The 19,243-nt window shown below is 45.2% G+C and overlaps 1 protein-coding gene across 4 annotated transcripts in view; it reads left to right on the top strand.

Moving 5' to 3' along the window:
• Positions 1-19,243, top strand: part of NRP2 (neuropilin 2) — a 131,618-nt gene that overhangs the window by 40,983 nt on the left and 71,392 nt on the right. For all 4 annotated transcript variants that reach the window (XM_050969579.1, XM_050969580.1, XM_050969582.1 and 1 more), the window contains exons 3-7: positions 183-364; positions 6,426-6,656; positions 7,341-7,496; positions 10,464-10,633; positions 14,071-14,226. In XM_050969579.1, the coding sequence (XP_050825536.1) occupies positions 183-364; positions 6,426-6,656; positions 7,341-7,496; positions 10,464-10,633; positions 14,071-14,226 (895 nt within the window). The remainder of the gene's footprint in view (positions 1-182; positions 365-6,425; positions 6,657-7,340; positions 7,497-10,463; positions 10,634-14,070; positions 14,227-19,243) is intronic.

Genomic DNA, 19,243 nt, shown 5'->3' with positions numbered 1-19,243 from the left:
CTGCAGTGGAAATGGAGAGATGCAAGCAAGGGGGTGATATGGGCGAAGCAAGCAGCCAGGCAGATGCTTCTGTGAAGTATGTAGGTACGTATAGGGTGAGAAGAAGGACGCATTGTGTTTGTGCTGTACATTCTGTAACACAACCCTGTTTGTCATATGTCTCTTCTGTCTCCCTTGGACAGATATGACTTTATTGAGATACGGGACGGAGACAGTGAGTCGGCAGACCTGCTGGGCAAACACTGTGGGAACATCGCTCCTCCGACCATCATCTCCTCAGGCTCCTCTCTCTACATTAAGTTCACCTCGGATTACGCACGGCAAGGCGCTGGCTTCTCTTTGCGCTATGAGATCTACAAGACAGGTCAGTGTCAAAGGCAGACTTTGGACTGGCAGACCTACAGCACCTATCTTCCCAGCAGTTGACATGGGGATCATCACAGAGCAAATCCCATAAGCCACGTTTTCAGTAGGGCTTTTAGCACATGCTCAGTACAAAGGGTATTCTTTTTTGGCAAGTCTGTTTCATCACATTTCCAAGAAGGTAAAGATTTTAGTGGTGCGTTATAGTGCTTTTTGATTCGTATCTTGGCATGAAAAGCAGATTTCCTCATTAAATTCTCTTGCATTCCAGAACTACAAACACTCTTATCTTTTTTTCATGGCATGTAAGCGCTTGTTAAGTGAGGGCTAAGTGAAGATTGTCTCTCCTTTAGAACTGTGTAGAGCTCCTGTGGATATACAACTTAAGCACTGATCAATGACTCTGTTTTCTCTTTCTGGAAGGCAAGGGTTTTTGTAACGGGTGGACTTCTCATTTAAAGGGGCTGCTGCCTGCAGTGTCAGCAAGGGAGTCAGACAGGCGGCTCTTGAGTTCAGTATAACAGGAAGAAACTATTCATAAATCTGTTTTATACAAAACTATTCTGGAAGAAAGTAAAAGCTGCTCAAAAGGCCTTTTTATATCAGCTCTGTCTAAATATTTGTCAGAACTGTATGCATGAGAACAAGTAGTCTCAAGAAAATATGAAACTCTGTGTGTGTGTGTGTGTGTGTGTGTGTGTGTGAGAGAGAGAGAGGAGAGAGATTGAGGCATTGTACATACTTCAACTTATGTCGGTATAATTTATGTCGCTCAGGGGTGTGAATAATGTCTTCCCCTCCTGCTCCGCCCCCCTGTGCGATGTAAGTTACACTGACCTAAGCACCAGTCTGGACAGCGCTATGTCAGCAGGAGAGCTGCTCCCACGGACATAACTACCACCTCTCTCGGAGATGGCTTACGTCGATGGGAGAGCGCTCTCCGATAGGCATAAAGCGTCTTCACTAGATGTGCTACAGCGCTTCTAGTGTACAGTAACCCTGAGAGAGAGGGAGCACGAGAGAGCTTGTGTGCACATGAGGAGAATAAGTATGTTTTGCACAAGGATCCCCGAAGCTATCTGTCATAGGACCAGGCCCTGTGCCCACATTCCATTGCTAGAGTACTGGAAGAAAACACACGATTGTCACATCATCAGCAGAATATGAAACAAATACATGAATATGCTGGAGAATCAAAAATAGGCGCAGCTTTGTTTGTTTCTTTTCCAGAATCGTAATACAAGCACATAAGTATTTAGTGGTTTTGAGCACAGTTATATGTTATTTAGAGACAGATGCTTGTAAATACACAGAGACATACTCACATACAGGCTTGGGTGCTGATGACCGGCTGACTGGGGATGGGAATATAAATGAAATAGGACTTCCTGACTTTAATTTAGAAGGGGGGGCGGTGGATTAAAAAAATCTATCAGTGTATCTGTCTATTCCTGGGGTGACTCATTAAAATGGAGAATCGTTATGAGGTGGTGGCCATGTAAAGCCTCTGGCACATAGTTGAACAGTTCTTTTCCCATCCAGTAGAGGGCAGTGGTGCACATACACACCAGCCTGTTCATGTCATTATTGTCTCACTTAATGGTTGAACGTTGATTAATCCTGAATTGGTTAGTTAACTCATCGGGACTGGCTGTTTTCATGGGATTTGCTGAGGGAATAGTGCACGCTGAGGCAGGGATCAGGATGACTCTTTGTGCAGGAGGGAAGATAATTGACTCAAGCCAGGGCTGTTTTGCCTCTTCCTACCCATAACCCTTGGTCCTATCCCAGTCCCTCCTGTGTGCCTTGTCCCAGTTGCCCTTGCTGCCTGTCCCAGACCCTGACTTTTATGTCATGAAGCAGGCCTGGGAGTAGTCCAGTATGCAGCAGTGGCCAGGATGAGGCTGAGCTGACACAAAACCAGGCAGTGACGCCGTGCCGAGGCCGGCTGGCAGGGAGGTACAATGGGCAGGGAGTGAGAAGCACTCTGTCCACTGAGTACGAACCAGGAAGGGGCTAACGTCATGGGAAAAGACCATTGGAGGAAGAGGAAGTAAGGGCTGCATCAGAGAAGCAGAAGGAGTAGGAGGAAGGCAGGAGTGAGTTTTCTCATTTCCTGTCCCTCAGCTTGGATTCCCTAGACAAATATACTTCCCTTCAGGTAGACGGCCTTGGGCTGGGGCTTCATCAAGTACAGGCCTCCTTGTTGGTACTGAGTGCTGTTAAAATGCTCATTGTCCTCTCTGAAGAGGGCTCTTGGCTTGAAACCACTAGACAAAATTCAAAACATAAGCAAGATTTCAGTTCCTGGAGGGTAGGAGGCACTGAAGCCTGTTGTTCACCCAGAGAGATCAGTGTTCCCTGAAACCGTCTTTAGTGGTAGGAGGGTTTCTGGCCTCAGATCTGTGGGGTAAACAAAGCCTGCCTTTTGTTTGTGGACAAATAGGTAGGGCGGATGGATCGGAGCTGAGGTTCAGTCAGAACTGGTGCTTATCCAGTGAAGTTCCACTGGCTTTAAAGGGCATCCAATTAAGATACTCCATGTCAGTGACATACACACACACAAAATTAAGAGAGGCACTCAACATATAAACAGCTGCTTCCTAATGGTTAGGTCCCCTGGTTTTGTATTGGTCAGTTTTGCTGTGACACCCCCAAAAGATGACATCCAGGTCACAATTTTCAAACATGCCTAATGAGTTTGAGCACCCAACTCAAGCAGTACAGTTTAAACAGAGCCTTGATTTTCAGAAAATGCCAAGCGCACCCGTTCTCTGATAATCAGGCCTCATTAAGGGTGTCTCAAGTTTGGACCCCAGAATCATTATGCTTTTCAAAAGTTTGGCCCCATGACACCCTCTCATACTAAGGAAATTCTGCTGCGCTGTACATCCCAGGTTAGTTCTTATTTCTTTTATTACCTGGTAGAGTTTTCAAAGCTCCTTTTTATTATTAAAAATGGAAGAATAATAAATAAGCGCACTTTGAAAACCATTCCAAAAAAAGAAAAATGACCCACTCCCCTTTATGCAGGAGTTCATGTATATAACCATGATATTAATGCTTCCAAGAAAGATTGCTCCAAACCAACACCCTCTCCCCAAATGCCACTATATTTTGCGAGAGATCAGATCTGAACTTTATGGCCCCAGCCATCCCTGCCTCTGGGGCGTGACAGTCAGAGCAGTTGGACAGGCCTGTTTTTAAGGGTATGTCTACACTGCCCATGTTACAGCGTGGCAGTGCGGCCACACTGTGACATGGGCAGTGTAGTCATGCTTTATCACTGGGGGAGAGCTCTCCTGGTGATAAAAAATAACTATCCTGAACAAGGGGTGGTAGCTCTCACTGGGAGCGCAGCTCTTGGTATGAAAGCATTGTCTATACCCGTAAAAGCAGCAAAGAGTCCTGGGGCATCTTATAGACTAACAGACATATTGGAGCATGAGTTTTCGTGGGTGAATACTCACTTCGTCGGATGCATGATGCTTTTCAGCACTAAAACTTTTGTCGCTCCCGGGTGTGTTTTTTCACACCCCTGACCCAGAAAGTTGCAGCGCTGTAAAGTGCCAGCGTAGACAAGCCCTGAGTGGTTTCCTTTTAGTTGTTTATGTGCTGAATTGTTCTCTCAGCCTGGTGAGTGGGAGCATTTAGCACATATTGCTGAAGTAAACATGATTTCCATTTATTATTTGCAGATTACCTTTAAAGCCAGTCTTTGTTTGCTGGTTACAGTCAAGCTATTGACAAAGATACTAACCGCTACAAGCGACCCAAATGAGGAAATCATTGCTATCTCACAGTATCACAGTTACATTGCTGTATAGTCCCTAGAGGACATTTCCTGACAGTCAACATCTGGTTTATTGAATATTTCTGTGCTTTCCTCCTTGGCTGGGAGTGTGTATTAGACTCTTCATAAATCTGGCTGCCTTTTATTTGATCAGGAGTAAATACAATCTTAGTCTTGTTCATTGTGTTGTCTTGCGGTTTGTGCTTGGCTTCTTCTATTTCCCTCTGCATTATCACACCAAAGAAGCTGGCCGCTCTCCTTTAGTCAGTTAAGAAGTTCCTCTCAGTGTTACTCCACCTAGGGGTACTACAGTACCAATGGTCCAGCTGTTGTCTCAAGTTGCTCTCCTAACTTGCATAGGCTAGTGCAGATCTTAATAACAAGGCTTTGGTTGGTCCCAGAAAGACTTGCACCAACTGGGTGAGTGGGCGCAGTGAATTTATAGAGGAGAAGCACAGCATCCTTATCAAGCAAAAGTCAAAGCCTTAGTGAATGTTAACCCTCTGTTACAGTCATGGGGATAGAGGCCACTGTAACACCCTCTTTGCCCCTCCGATGGCCCACAGGCTAGAGATTTCCATTGTCAATTGTCCAGCCTCTAAAGAGCAGTGGTTTTAAAGCAGCCATGGTATGAATAGGACACAACCTCCTCTTCTCCCCCTTCCTCTTCACCCCGAGGCACCTTGAGCAGGCTGTGATAGGAGGGAGGCCAGCGTCAAGGTCAGCAATAAATAAGTGGTAACATTGTCTGCCCCTGTTGGCAATCAGAAAGTCTTCCTCAAGAATAGAAATAACTAACATTTCTGGTGCAGAGAGCTGAATAAGAGAGAAAGAGCGCTCTGTTCCTCCTGTCAACAGAATCTCTCTCTCACACACACACGTGCGCGCACACACACACACCAGTCCTCCGACCCCTGAAATCTTTCAGCAGCCACACTCTGGAGACATAGGCTGGGCCATACGCTCTATAGCTAGGGTCCTAGGCTTTGGGTGAAGTTGCAGAGAGGTTGCTCTGCTAATTGCCACTCCGATGGATAATAAAATACATAATAGCGATAATGAATTGTTGCTCATTTATACTTCACTAGCAATTGCCCATGTGAGGGTTTGGAAAGGCTTTAAAAGCAGTACTGAAGTAAGCCTCACAACAGCATTGTTTCTAGGTAAACATTAGTATCCCTATTTTGCTGATAGGGAAACTGAGGCACAGAAAGGTTATGTGACTTCCCCAAGGCCTTGCTGAAAGTCTGTGCCACAGCTGGGAAAATAACCCAGATCTCATGACTCTCAAGAGGAAATTTTACCTCAGATACTGCAGTGATAGGTGCTAGTGCTAAGTTCTAAGATAGATAAGCAGACAGACACAAAATCAGTAGGTCAGGGAGACCTCTTTTTAAAAATTAGACAATTCTTCGGCCCTGCCAGATTCCATTCCTTTCTCCTTCCTCCCTAGGTCAGTCACTCTCCCTGATTGTGGGTCGTGATTCCCTCAGTTAGTTCCCCAAATATAGCCGTACAGAGCTAGGTCTTTAGTCTGGCCATATGTGTTTTACCCCTTATGCCCATTTCTCCCCCTGCCTTCCCACAATGTGCTGGGGGAACCGGTATATTATTTACACTAGCCCAATTGCAGTCTGCTGATCTGACCCCGAACATTGTGGATCCAGATCCATTGTTAGTGATGGTGCATCGCAAGAATGCTTGCATCTTGGAGTCTTTTTTTCACAGTGCCAGCTAAGAAGACCCCGTGCTCCAAGAACCCACCCATAGACTGTAGGAAGGGTGAAAAAGAACAGCAAACTCTTCCTCATGCCTGACTCACTACTGCTGACCATGCTGTTGCCTCAAAGCATAACCTCTGTACTGCTGGCATGGTGACATTATAACACTGTGTTGCAACAGGTGTTGTTGCGTTGCAGTGCAGCTTGGGCTCCCAACCTTTTGGGCTTTCCTATTTCCTTACTACCATTTTCAGAGTATTTCCAGCGGGATTAGCTATCGATTCTGAGTGAGGTTTTCAAAGCAGTCTAGGCACACGTCTGCGATGAACATGAGATGTTCAGTCCAAAGCCCGTTGGAATTATTTAACAAGCTCACCCTCTGTCTTTATGAAATGTACAAAGTTCTAGTGTCCCAAGAAGTTGCCAGCAAAAATCCTGACAACGCTCTGGATACAGAATGACTGTTGCCAAGCGCACAAGAAGGCAAGAGTTGTCAATGTCAGCCATGTTGTTGTTGTTAGTTATGTCTGCTTTTTCTATCCCTGCAGGCTCTGAAGACTGTTCTAGAAACTTCACCAGCTCCAACGGCACTATTGAGTCCCCAGGATTCCCTGATAAGTATCCCCACAACTTGGACTGCACTTTCACCATCATGGCCAAGCCAAAGATGGAAATCATCCTTCAGTTTATGACCTTTGACCTAGAGCATGACCCCTTGCAGGTCGGAGAGGGAGATTGCAAGTATGATTGGCTGGACATCTGGGATGGCATTTCTCAAGGTAAGCACTGGGGTGATGTATCACCAAGGCTTTTCTCCATCTCTGGCTATTCTCCTGTGAACCAGCTGTAATAATGAGTCTGGAAAATTCCATAGAGGGAATGACTTGTCGGTATTCTGCAGCAGTAACAAATGCAAAATATTGTTGGCCTTTTCTCAGCTGTTAAATATGGTGATGATGCAAATCCTATCTGTCCCTAATACTGGGTTTGTCCCCATGGAGTGTCAGCGTAGACTTCATATTACTGATGAACCTACACCTTTAATTTTCTAATTGTATCATTGGATCATTTGAGTTAGAGATGAAAAAGATCTATTGATCACTGAGTCCATCTCCTGCAAGTACAGAATAATGCCTGTCCCATAGAGGATGTATCAGATGTGTCATATATTACATGCATTAGAGATGCAGGTAGATGGACACACAGATGTGCACAAGAAATTCGGAGAGGTGAACAAACTGATATTACACTTGATCTACCTCTGTTCTTGTAAAAATATAAGTGATAGAAACTAATCAATCAAAAATGCCTTCATTTCATCCAGATTGGTTCTGCAGGGTTGATTATTACTCGCTATCCACTACCAATGTATTCTTGCCAAGTAGTGCTGACTTGTCAGGTTACATAAAGACTAAAGAGTCCAACCAAAAGGCTGGACCTATTTTCTGCTCTTTCTTTTGCAGTTGGCCCTTTGATAGGCAGGTACTGTGGCACTAGGACACCTTCTGAGATCCGCTCAGCTACTGGTATTCTCTCGCTTACCTTCCATACTGATCTGGCAGTGGCTAAAGATGGCTTCTCTGCCCGCTACTACTTGGTCCAGCAGGAGATCCCGGAAAGTAAGTTGGAAATTTTACAGTCAGGCCTGTTTGTGGGACTCATGCAGTCATGTGGGATTTTTATTGAATTTCTTGGAGTGTTTCCATTATTCAGTGTGTCTGTGTATGCAAGCATTTGTATGAGTGAGCCAGGATGAGTGTTTTCAAGAGGTTGTTTTCCCAGACAGCCGTACAGCGAGAAATGAAACTATGTATATTTTAGCTTCTGCGTGGAAACTGTAGTTACTGATTGTGACAGGTTGGACCCCCGTTCTGGGATGCCACCTGATGTACTGGGATTTCACTGAGCCTCCCCTGTTCAATCAGCCTGCGTTCCCTCTCCCTGTTTTGTTGAATTAGTCTCTCCAACCTCTTGCAGCACACACACAAGTAGGGCCACATCCCACTGCAGACACAGACTGAAGTCAGCTCTGTGTGAAAGGATTCACCCAGCACTCACGTGCACACCCCTTTTGGGAGATAAACCCAAAATAATACTGTCTTGCGTTGTATAGAAAAATCTGCACAGCACAAACTCATAAAAATCCACTCTCTTCCTCAATCTGAAGAGAGATGTGCACACTTCTTGCCCCCCCAGTTAGAAATTGCATACACTGGGTTTTATTATAAACAAGAAATAAATTTATTAACTACCAAAAGTGGATTTTAAGTGAATATAAGAGACAACAGACAGAACATAGCAGATTACTAAGCAAATGAAACCAAACACGCAAGCTAAGCTAGTTTTAATAAAGAAATTGGTTACAAATAGTATTTCTCGCCCTAGATATTGTTGCAGGCAGATTACAGAAAGTCTTGAAAGGCAGCTGCACTGATCTCCCTCTTGAGACGTCAGGTATTATTACTCACAAGCTAGATGCCCTCCCAGCTTGGGCTCAACCCTTCTCCCCCCAGTTCAGTTCTTGCTTCAAGGTCTTTTTTCAGTGCCTCTTTGAGTGGAGAGGCAGAGGAGAACCCACAATAATGTCACTCCCCTGCCTTATATAGCTCTTGCGTAAGGCGGGAACCCTTTGTCTTCTAGTGGAAAACCACTGGCATTCCAAAAGGGGAGGAGGGGTATCCAGAGTCAGGTGACTTGGACCCTGGTCTCTGCAAGGCTGTGGCAGCCATTGCTCATAGGCTGTCTCCAGTGTCCACAGGAAGACTAAGTCCTTTCAGAGTCCATTGTCTCTGCTAATGGCCCATTAGCCTTGTCTGGCTTTTCCATTGTTGTACCTCAAGGGCTGGTTAGGGGTGACACTCAAAGTAACACATTTGAAATACAGATACGTAGTTAATATTCCCAACTTCACATACAGAAATGTTACAGGCAGACACACGGGATAATCACATTCAGTAAATCACAACCTTCCCAATAATATTTCATATGAGCTATCTGGCATAAAGTATATCTCAGTTATGTCATATTCATATCATAAGCATCTTTTCATAAAGAATATGGAATGAAATGTCACACTCGTGAATTGCAGTTTCCACCTTAGTCCCACCTTTTCAGTAATTCATAATGTTTTCATATTCCTTTTGTACTGAAACTCTCCATGTCTGGTCTCAATCCAAACAATTTTTGGACAATCTGGGCAAAATTGGTGCAGCCATATTATTGATAGAGTGGGAAAAAATACAGTTTTCCCAAAATACACTTTCCCAAATTGCCAATTGGAATTTTGCACTTGTCTAATTCAAAAATGCCTGAAGCTAGAAAAGTTCAAACTTAATCTTTTTTTAGCCCTTGCTAAGGAAGGGGAAAGTATTTGGTTTGATAAAAATAAGTTCTGTTCTTTTAAAATTATGAATGTTTAAACACAGCAAGTTAACACATGCATGTTAGAAATTTTCTTTTAATTTTCTTCTTGGCATCCTTCACCTAAGACCATGGTCAAAACCTTTCTGTACTGTGATTCCACGTTACAACAGAAAATAGTTTCAGGACACCCTTCTCAGAAGTTTCAAGCCTCCCCTACCCCCCCCCACCAAAAAAAAAAAAAAAAACCAAACAAGAAATAAAGAAAGGGAAGGTGGCTGTTGTCCCCAAGTTGAGAACCCATGACCTAGAGCAATTTAGAATACTGGACATGCACAGTCAGGATCTGCTGTGCTAAGGACATTTGCATTATGGCTGCCTCTGTGCAGTAGTCTTGCATTCACTATATCTCAGTTAGGAATGCCTCAGCTAGGGTTGCATGAGTTAAGGATGCCTCAGTTAAGGGCACTTCAGTTTTTCAATTTTATCCCCTCTCCTTCCATTCCTCTCTTCCCCCCTGTTTTTGTCCCCTTTTTATTCTCTTCTTTAAAAAACAAGGAAATTAAATGTACAAAATCAAGGGGACTAAAGTCAGAAAATGAAATATGTTAGTGTCAAATCCTGCTCTTTTATTCACATTGGTGTAAACTGAGACTTTAATGGCACCGCTTAGAGCATAATTTGGCCCAGTTTCTAGTGCAGTGTTAACTCAGCCGTGTTCAACATATGGGACGTTAGTAGAGCTATAGCAGTTTACACCAGCTTAGGGTCTGGCCCATGTAGTACTTGCTACTGATGTTTTCTTTGTGGAATGTATCTTACTGTTTCTTAGGAAACATATGCCATAAAATATATGACATGACACATGGCTGAGTTAATGTGGATTTAAAAGCCTTAAAAGTGAAGGTATGGCCAGGGGGAGGGTTGTGGGCGTGCAAAGGTGGAAGAACCCTATCACAGAGGGGAAAGGATTTGGACTGAGCCCCCCATGTGTGTTAATTTACAGAGGGCCTTGCAAACCTAATGCCAATCCTGTACTTAATGTTGAATAGTTGTTTGCATTGGATGTGTGCACAGATATTTCTGTGTAAATCCGATCATCATGTCAGACATATGGGTTTGATCTAAGATGCTGGGGAGTAGTTCATGGCTTACTTCCAGTTGGGAGTGAAAGATACAGAATTTGTAAACTCGTCTGTGTATTTGTGTGTGTGCATCTGCTCCAGACTTCCAGTGCAATGTTCCTTTGGGGATGGAATCTGGCAGAATCTCCAATGAACAGATCACTGCCTCCTCCACCTACTCGGATGGAAGATGGACCCCACAGCAGAGCCGGCTCAACAGTGATGACAACGGATGGACCCCCAACCTCGATTCCAACAAGGAGTTCCTCCAGGTTAGTACAGGTCCCCGTGACAGGAAGAGGAAATCATCAAGGATGAATATTATATCTTGATTTTATTAAGGCATTTGACACAGTCCCACATGGCAAACTAGGGAAATATGGACTAAATGAAAATACCATAAGGTGGGCACAAGTGCTTGAAGAATTGTACTCAAAGCGTAATTATCAGTGGTTTGCTCTCAAATTAGGAAGATGGATTTCAGAGGGGTAGCTGTGTTAGTCTGTATCAGTAAAAACAACCCGGAGTCCTTGTGGCATAAGATTAACAAATCCATTTGGGCATAAGCTTTTGTGGGCTATAAGTGGGTTATAGCCCATGAAAACTGGGAGGATATATCTACTGGGGATGCACGAGGGTCTGTCCTGCCTCCGGAACTACTCAACATTTTCATTAATGACTTGGATCACGGAGTGGAGAGTACGCTTATAAAATTTTCTGGGAGGTATAGCAAGCATTTTGGAGGACAGGATTAGAATATAAAGCATCCTTGACAAATTGGAGAATCGGTCTGAAATCAACAAGGTGAAATTCAGTAAAAGCAAATGCAAAGTACTACACTTAGGAAGGCAAAATCAAATGCACAACTACAAAATGAGGAATAACTAGATAGGCAGTGGTATTGCTGAAAAGGATCTGGGGTTAATAGTGGATCATAAAATGAACATGAGCCAACAATGTGATACAGTTATGAAAAAGTCTAATATCTTTCTGGGGTGTATTAACTGGAGTGTCGTATGTAGGATATGGGAAGTAATTGTCCTGCTCCACTGCGGTATTGTGTCCAGTTTTTGGGCTCCACACTTTAAGAAAGATGTGGACAAATTGGAGAGAGTCCAGGGGAGAGCAACAAAATGATAAAAGTATCAGAGGGGTAGCCGTGTTAGTCTGGATCTGTAAAAGCAGCAAAGAATCCTGTGGCACCTTATAGACTAACAGATATTTTGGAGCATGAGCTTTCGTGGGTGAAGACATGCATCTGAGGAAGTGGGTATTCACCCACGAAAGCTCATGCTCCAAAACGTCTGTTAGTCTATAAGGTGCCACAGGATTCTTTGCTGCTTTTACAAAATGATAAAAGGTTTAGAAAACCTGACCTATGAGGAAAAATTTAAAAAAATGGATTTGTTTAGTCTTCAGAAAAGAAGACTGAGAGGAGACCTGATAAGAGCCTTCAAATATGTTAAAGGCTGCTATAAAGAGGATGGTGATCAATGGTTTTCCATGTCTGCAGAAGGTAGGACAAGAAGTAATCAGCTTAATCTGCAGTAAGAGAGATTTAGGTTAGATATTAAGAAAAACTTTTTACCTCTAAGGATAGTTAAGTACCGGAATAGGTTATCAAACGAGGTTGTAGAATCTCCATCCTTGGAGGTTTTTAAGAACAAGTTAGACAAACATCTTGCTGGGATGGTCTGTGTTTACTTGGTTTTACCTGGCCCTGCTGCATCATGGCGGGGCTGGACTAGATGACCTCTCAAGGTCCTTTCCAGCCCTACATGTCTATGATTCTATGGTTAATGTGCTGTGGAGATGGGGAATTGGGGCTATACTACTGGACTTAGTAACAGTTTTGTGTTGTCAGGCAGCTGCTGCAGTGTGCAGTATTGAACTGACCTCTAGATCACTTTTGTCAAAAGCATGGTCTGCTAGAGGCTCAGCCAGCATTGTCTTCCGAGCAAGTGCTGAAAGGGCACCCTGGCACTGGCAGGCACTGCTGTGTGGGCCTGGTAGCCAGCACTGGCAGAGCGACATTGTGAGAAAGCATCTCTGCTGGACGCAAAGCCAGGGTTGGCAAAGCCCCACCATTGCACTCCAAACCTTCAGCTTTCCTCCCTCTCCCGCACTGAGCCACATTGACTGTCCTGCTGTTAAACTGACCCTTGAACATAATAAGACTTGTGGACTATTTTATTGCCTTTGAGACATGCAGAGAGTCAGCGGTGGCTGAGCTGCTGTTTAGGGAAGTCAGGACGACTCTGCCTTTGTGAAAGGAACCAGCCCTGCTGCTGACCCGTTAACATTCCTGCACAAGTCCTGACTTGACCTTATGCCCCCTGAACCTCCATGGACTTTCTAGAGAGCTGAGAGAAAGAGAGAGAGAGAGAGAAAGACTCTCCTTCTACTTACAAGGACCATTGATTCTGCAGCCACCCTGATGGCCGAAGTCCTAACAAAATGTTGTGAATGTGCAGCTAGAATAATATTGATTGTGCTGGAGATGGAGTGAGCATTGTCAGTGTGGAGTTCAGTTCTGGATGTCAGAGCAAAGACTTTCTTTAGGCCCTTTCTTAGAAACACATTATCTCTCCACAAAGGGTGCCTGAGTGGCTATAGCACTGTGAGATGGTGTGTGCTAACGGGTGTTAAGAACTGTAGGTACTGAAATGTCATTGCCTGAAGCAGATGTCCAAGGGCTTGTCTACGCTACCGCATGCGAATAGCGTAGCTGAAGTCAATGTATTTAGATCTACTTACTGCAGTGTTTTCACTCGCTGGATCGATCACTGCCCGCTGATCTAGCAGGTAGTGTAGACAAGCCCTAAGTCTTCATTCGTGGCAGAGCTACCAAGCCAGGTCGCGTGACCTTTTTTAACCTACATAACTAATATAAACATTAAAAACATTGAAAACTGCTGCTCTTGCTAATTGGCCGTCATAGCTTTATTTTACATGGAAAAGCTCTGTCCGGTAGCTTCTGTCCCATTTAAAAGGACGCAAGCATTCAATTTTAGTGACAATTCTGTTGTCTGGTATGAGGGGAGACTTTGTACTTTCATTTATGGCCAAACTTCAAAGTCCTTAATCAGTTTCACCCAGTCTTCACACCAGCTAAATTCCTGCTGAGGTCAAACCCTGCTTTTTTCCCATTGAAATCAATGGGAGTTTACTTAAAGACTGAGTACAAACTGCGAAAGAGCATCAAGATTTTGCCCTTTGTGATCAATCACACATTCGTACACAGTCACTTAGCCTGTTTCATACTTAAACAGAGACACTTGCAACATACTTTCCCCCTCGCTTTCCCCTGGAAGTATAAAATGACATGAAAACTGCAGAGCATGAAACATTTTTTCTCTGTGGCATGTTCAGTTAAGTGGTCTGAAAATCAGCCCTGGAACAGTATGGCTGGGTTTCCAAACCAGTGTGACCCTTGTTGCACAGAACACTCAAGCAATGCAGTGGCAAAAGCCACAGCTGTGTTTATAGGCTCTAACAAAAGCAAATGGGATATTAGATCCTCTGCTGGTATAAATCAACAATGCCCCAGTCAAGCTGGACCAATTGGAGCCATGCTGGTTTGCACCCTCTGAGCAACTGGCCCTTAGTTTTTAAAAATGAGGGGATGATCCTGTCCATCGTGGGACTGATGGTAATCACCATTTTCTTCCTCGTCCTCCTTTCCCTTCTCTCCTCACCTCCCAACCAGGTGGACCTTCGTTTCCTGACCATGTTGACAGCCATTGCTACCCAGGGTGCCATCTCCAAAGAAACGCAGAATGGCTACTATGTCCGCTCCTACAAGCTGGAGGTCAGCACCAACGGTGAGGACTGGATGATGTACCGGCATGGTAAAAACCATAAGGTAAATGCATTGTCCCTTAACAGCTGCACCCATGGGAGCCTTGCCATCGGCAGAGGAACGGGAGGGAAAAGGCGAGAATACATTTTACGGATTTAAGGATTTATTTTGTAAGGCCTGTTTTGCTGCTGCTGCTTGGTTGGGGCTAACAGGCTGCGTGGGGAGGCCTTCCCCAGAAATGATCTTTCTCATCAATAGAGTGATCACTGTTCCTTAGAAAACCTGGCTGCTGTTGCATCTTGCTCAGTGGAGAGAGCCTGCAGTATGTTCTTTGACTGCAAATGAAGGAGAAAATGCTTTTCACAGCCCGTGTTTTGCCATACAAGATTCATTGAGCATTTATGGCTGGAGCCCCATCCCCATGCTGGGTTAACAATCACAAAACCACATGAAACTGCAATTCAGGAGTTATTGAGGCCTGGAAATGAAAGGGCACAAATCCTAAGAGGGGATCACTGTGTCCTGGAGAATAAAGCGAACAATAAATAACGAGGAGCAATTCACTTTGTCAGGCACACGGGATCTGCAGTAGCAGTCACAGTTGGCAAGTGCTGCTTGTGCCTGCTGTAGCCGCAGCTCCTGGAGGTGTGTAGTGGGGTGGGGAGGTGGATTGTGTGTAATATGGATGTTTGACCCTTGGAGATCATTAATGATCATTGAGCCTCTGGATGCACCATGAATGCACAATGAAGTAACACTTTGTGGCGCTGCGTTATTGAGAGTGGGTAGGGGAACAACTGGCTGCACAGAGTGCAGCTGTATATAAAACAGAGGTGGCTTTAGGAAGGCGCGGCGCTGTTATTCACCTGGGCTGTACTGGTGCCCTTTAATTAAAGGAACTTCTGAATTGCCCCTGAGAGTTCTGTTGTGGTTGGCACTGAAATTGGCTGCTGTGTTGGCATCCCCTAGTGGATTGTCTACATAGGCACTATACAGTGCGTGGAACAGGAGCAGTTGTCCCACAAACAAGAATTTCGTCTGCACAATCTGTTCTGTTACATTAACTGCTGAGGGTTGGGCACAAAACTGAGATGAAGGTGAAGTGATTTTGCTGTGCCTTTATTTATTTCTTTTTCATTTTCCTGAGTGAGGCTCTCAGCCCTCCATTGGCAGAGGGTGTGAAACTCTTTGGCTCAGCTTTGCAGCCATTTGTCCAAACATTTTCTTTTCTCTGTGTCCGCGTGGTTTCACCTACCCACAGGTGTCTTTCAGTGTGTGTCTCAGGTTCAAACTAACTGTCTAAGGTGCTTATTTGATCCCCATTACCATTGTATTTGAGCACCTCACACTGATGTATTTATCCCCAGAGCACCCCTGGTGAGGTATGGGGAGGAGAAGGGAAACTGAGGCAGAGAGAGGCTAAATGACTTGCCCAGGTCACACAGAACGTCGGTAGCAGAGCAGGGAAATGAATACAGGGCTCCTGTGTCCTATGATAATGCCCTAACCATTGACCGACCCTCCCCCTCAAAGCTCACTGCAAATCAGCTAGCACCCCTTGGATTCACACTGAAAGCATTAAACTCCACATTTCCTGAAGACGGGCCTGACCCAAACTCCCAGATCCAAACACCTTTGGGCAGATTGGATCTGGAGCTGCACATGATGGCTAGGGCCCATCTCTTAAATGTCACATGGTTCTAGTACAAAATTATCCAGCATCTGTGACTATGTCCCAGCTGGGCCCAGGTTGTCTCAGAAGGCTCCTAGACCTGAGCAGACCTCTTGATGAACTTTGGCTGAGTTTCCAGACTGCAACAAAACATACAATCAGGGGAGTTTGAAGTTTCATTGGGACCATTTTTGCACAGCATACAGGGAATGGGCAAAACTATGGTTAGAAAGATGTGCTCTGAAAAACCAAGTTGGTCAGGCTGGTGTTTCAATTGCCATTTGCAGGAAATTTGCAAGTCAGGGTCAGTTTCAGTGTGAAGCAGATTTCGATAGTGATTTTTGTCACCTCTGACTTTATCCTTCCCTGCCTTGGAACCCAGCTGGTGTCAATCAGGGCAGCTGGGTTGGCTTCAATGGAGCTAAGTTCTACACCAGCTGGAGATGAAATCCGCAAAGCGTGAGACCCCTCAGCCCAGATCCTCAGCTGGAGTCAGTGCAGTTCGCAGCAGTCAGTGGAACTGTGCTCATTGACATCAGCTGAGGATCTGGCCCCTTTATATGTAGAAAGACCAGCTCAGCTACACAACCACTTCGAGCCCATTCTCTGCCTTAGTTTTTAAATCTAAATCTCTCCCTCTTTACTCCTTTATGCTCATTTCTGTCTCTCTCCCTTGTGCTGGACTCAATTTAGCAGACACCTCCTGAGGCTGGTGGAGAAGTAATTGCTTTTTGGTGACCTGCCTAGCCTGAAATCAGGCTGACTGGTTTGTTCCCCTCCCCTTTACATATTTAGTCTCCAGCAGCTGAGCAGCAGCAGGATGAGTGCGGAACCTTCTGATTCGACTGTACATCCCTGAGCCCTGTAGCACAGCTCGGTGCACGGAGCACCAGCGAGCTCGCTGTCCTTCCCGTTTAACATTAATCACTGCTGTTCTTTCATCAGGAAACCTCCCGGATGTCTATATTTAATGTGCAGATTCCTCACTCTTCCTGGTGCATCAGTGCAGCTCTCCGCATGGTTCAAAGTGAAAAGTTGAGTAAACCGTGCCAAACAGATTTGTCAAGTCTGCCGCAGTTTGATTTGATGCCACGAGGAGTAGGGAGGGGCCGGGGACTTGGTATTCCTGTGTATACACGTAGAGATAGATCACCCCATCTCCCTCTTGCCTGTGTAAGGTGGGCAGGGAGCCAACCTTAACTGGCACTACCCACGAGTCAGCTAATATCTACATCTTCCTCCGAGAGAGAGATACAAAAAAGGAGGAGGAGTGAGCCTAGGAGGAGTGGATGGCAGATAATGTTCTCTCCAGAAAGCGGAGGGCAGGTATGACCTCCCCTCCAGCACTTACGGTGCCGAGGAAAGGGTGGGCAGATGTGGTGTTTACTGCAGAATTTAAAGGCTAGACTTCAATTCCCTGGCTGCTGTCAGCGTTGATACAGTGTACCGAAGGCAAGGGAACAGGAAAAGGAGAATAAATTGGTGGAAAACAAGATTAATGAGAGCTCAAGGCAGTGGAGGACGACTGTTGTGGTCCTGCCGAGTGCTAATATATTTGGGGGAGAGGGAAGGGAGCGTAGCCAAATTGCAGACATGCTGCCTGAATGAGATCAGGACTAATCAGAGTCTTTCTGTTTCCACTCCTGTCCACCAACCTGCCTCCTCAGCCCAGCTGCTCCCAGTCAACAGGTGAGGGAGGCTGTGCTGTGCAAAGGAAAGCGATTACAGCTTAGTCTGGGGCATTGCAGGCATGCTTCTCTCCAGATTTAGCCTAGAAAATTGTACACATAGGCAATATGTCCGCAGTCATCCACATGAATGTGGAACAGACGTGCCTGTTATACATTAGTCCATTAGTCTCTCTCTCGTACACACATGCACATGTATGAGACGTGGGCCCAGGGTGCAAAATATGGATGCAAATTTCCAACGCTCCCAAATACGTGGTTTATCTCTGTAACAGAGAGAAGGGGCAGAATTGGGGGCTTCCTCTCTGCCATGTGCACACACACACTGTTTATAATTACACCACAGAGCAGAGAATCAGTGGACCCAATGGGCCATATTTCTGAGTGCAATATAGTGTCCATTTATATCAGTCCTTTGTCAGGCATTTTTTTAAGATGTAACAAAAAGTACTTGAACTCTGACTTTGGCATCTGTGTTCAATGATCTGGGTGGCTTCTTTGTCTAGAGAGGGAAGATCTAGCCCTCAGCCTACACTCTCCTCTGCACTAAGGTATCCATCTCCCAAATCCTGACTTGCTTTCACTGTTTGTGCAGACGAAACAAGGATCACTTCAGATTTGTCCATATTTGGAAAATTAGGACCTAGAATTCACCCCTGGAGCTGCGCCTTTGGAGAACTACAGGTCCCAGCTCTCCTACGCTTATGGGTCTCGATTCGTCCTTTGTAGCATACCAGTAGCTCCCATTGCCCTTGGGTACCAGCAGACTCCCCGATCCAGGATTTGTCTAGGTATATAGGATCCTATATTATATCTTTAATGGGAATAACTTTTGATCCAGTAAAGGGCACACTCACATGCAGAGATTCCGCCCCAGCGATGGTTCTCTTCCCAGTGTACACAGGGCCCAGTCTTGCATGCATTCCTCAGGCAATGCTCCGATGGCAGGCAATGGAAGTGAAGTGTAGAGGCTGAGGTGCACTGCTTTCTGTCTGGCTGCAGGAGCATTTCTCTCCCCCCGCCCCCCACTCCACTGTTCCTGGATTTAATAAATGCAAAACTATCCATCTCTTCTCCAGGATCCTCACGCCACCAAGCTGCCGTGCTCCTCATTTGAAGTACTCCCTATCTGGCAAGAAAAATAATCTCCCCGACTTTTCTCCTTCATGCTTCTCTGTCTCAAATCCTGAAACCCTAATCCTGTTAACGTGCTCTGTTCCAGGCCTCTGTCTCCATGGGGTAACCTAATCCTGCCGTAAATCTAGCTGGTGCAGAGAGAGAGACACGCAGCTGGGGGAGGAGGGGCTGCTATCCCCGCCCCCACCCTAGAAAACACAAAACCTCTCTCTGGAATGTCCCAAGAAATTGCATGATGACAAAAACAGCACTAAAAATAAATAAGGAAAGAGACTGTCCCTAGCCATAAACTGTTTTTTGGATTTAATGGTGCTTTTCTCACTCTTGCTTCACTTCTGACTCGGCAGCTGGCAGGATTCCCACACCCGCTGGAACTAATGCAGCTTAAAAAAAATCCCCTCGCCGACAAGGGGAAGTTTTAAAGTGAAGAGTGTCCTGGATCTGATTTACAAGTGGGGGCAGGAGGCGGAAAACCCACTGTGGCATCCTCCAGCCCCGGCTTCCTCCCCCTTCCCTGTTTTCTGCAGCAAATTAATTAAGCAAGTCAGCTCTCATTGATTATCAATTTAATTTTACATGTAGA

This window comes from Gopherus flavomarginatus, chromosome 10 (genome assembly GCF_025201925.1).
Source record: "Gopherus flavomarginatus isolate rGopFla2 chromosome 10, rGopFla2.mat.asm, whole genome shotgun sequence".
Classification (NCBI taxonomy): Eukaryota; Metazoa; Chordata; order Testudines; family Testudinidae; genus Gopherus; species Gopherus flavomarginatus.
Note: the sequence above shows the minus strand (reverse complement) of the source record. Positions and strands in the feature narration are given on the sequence as shown.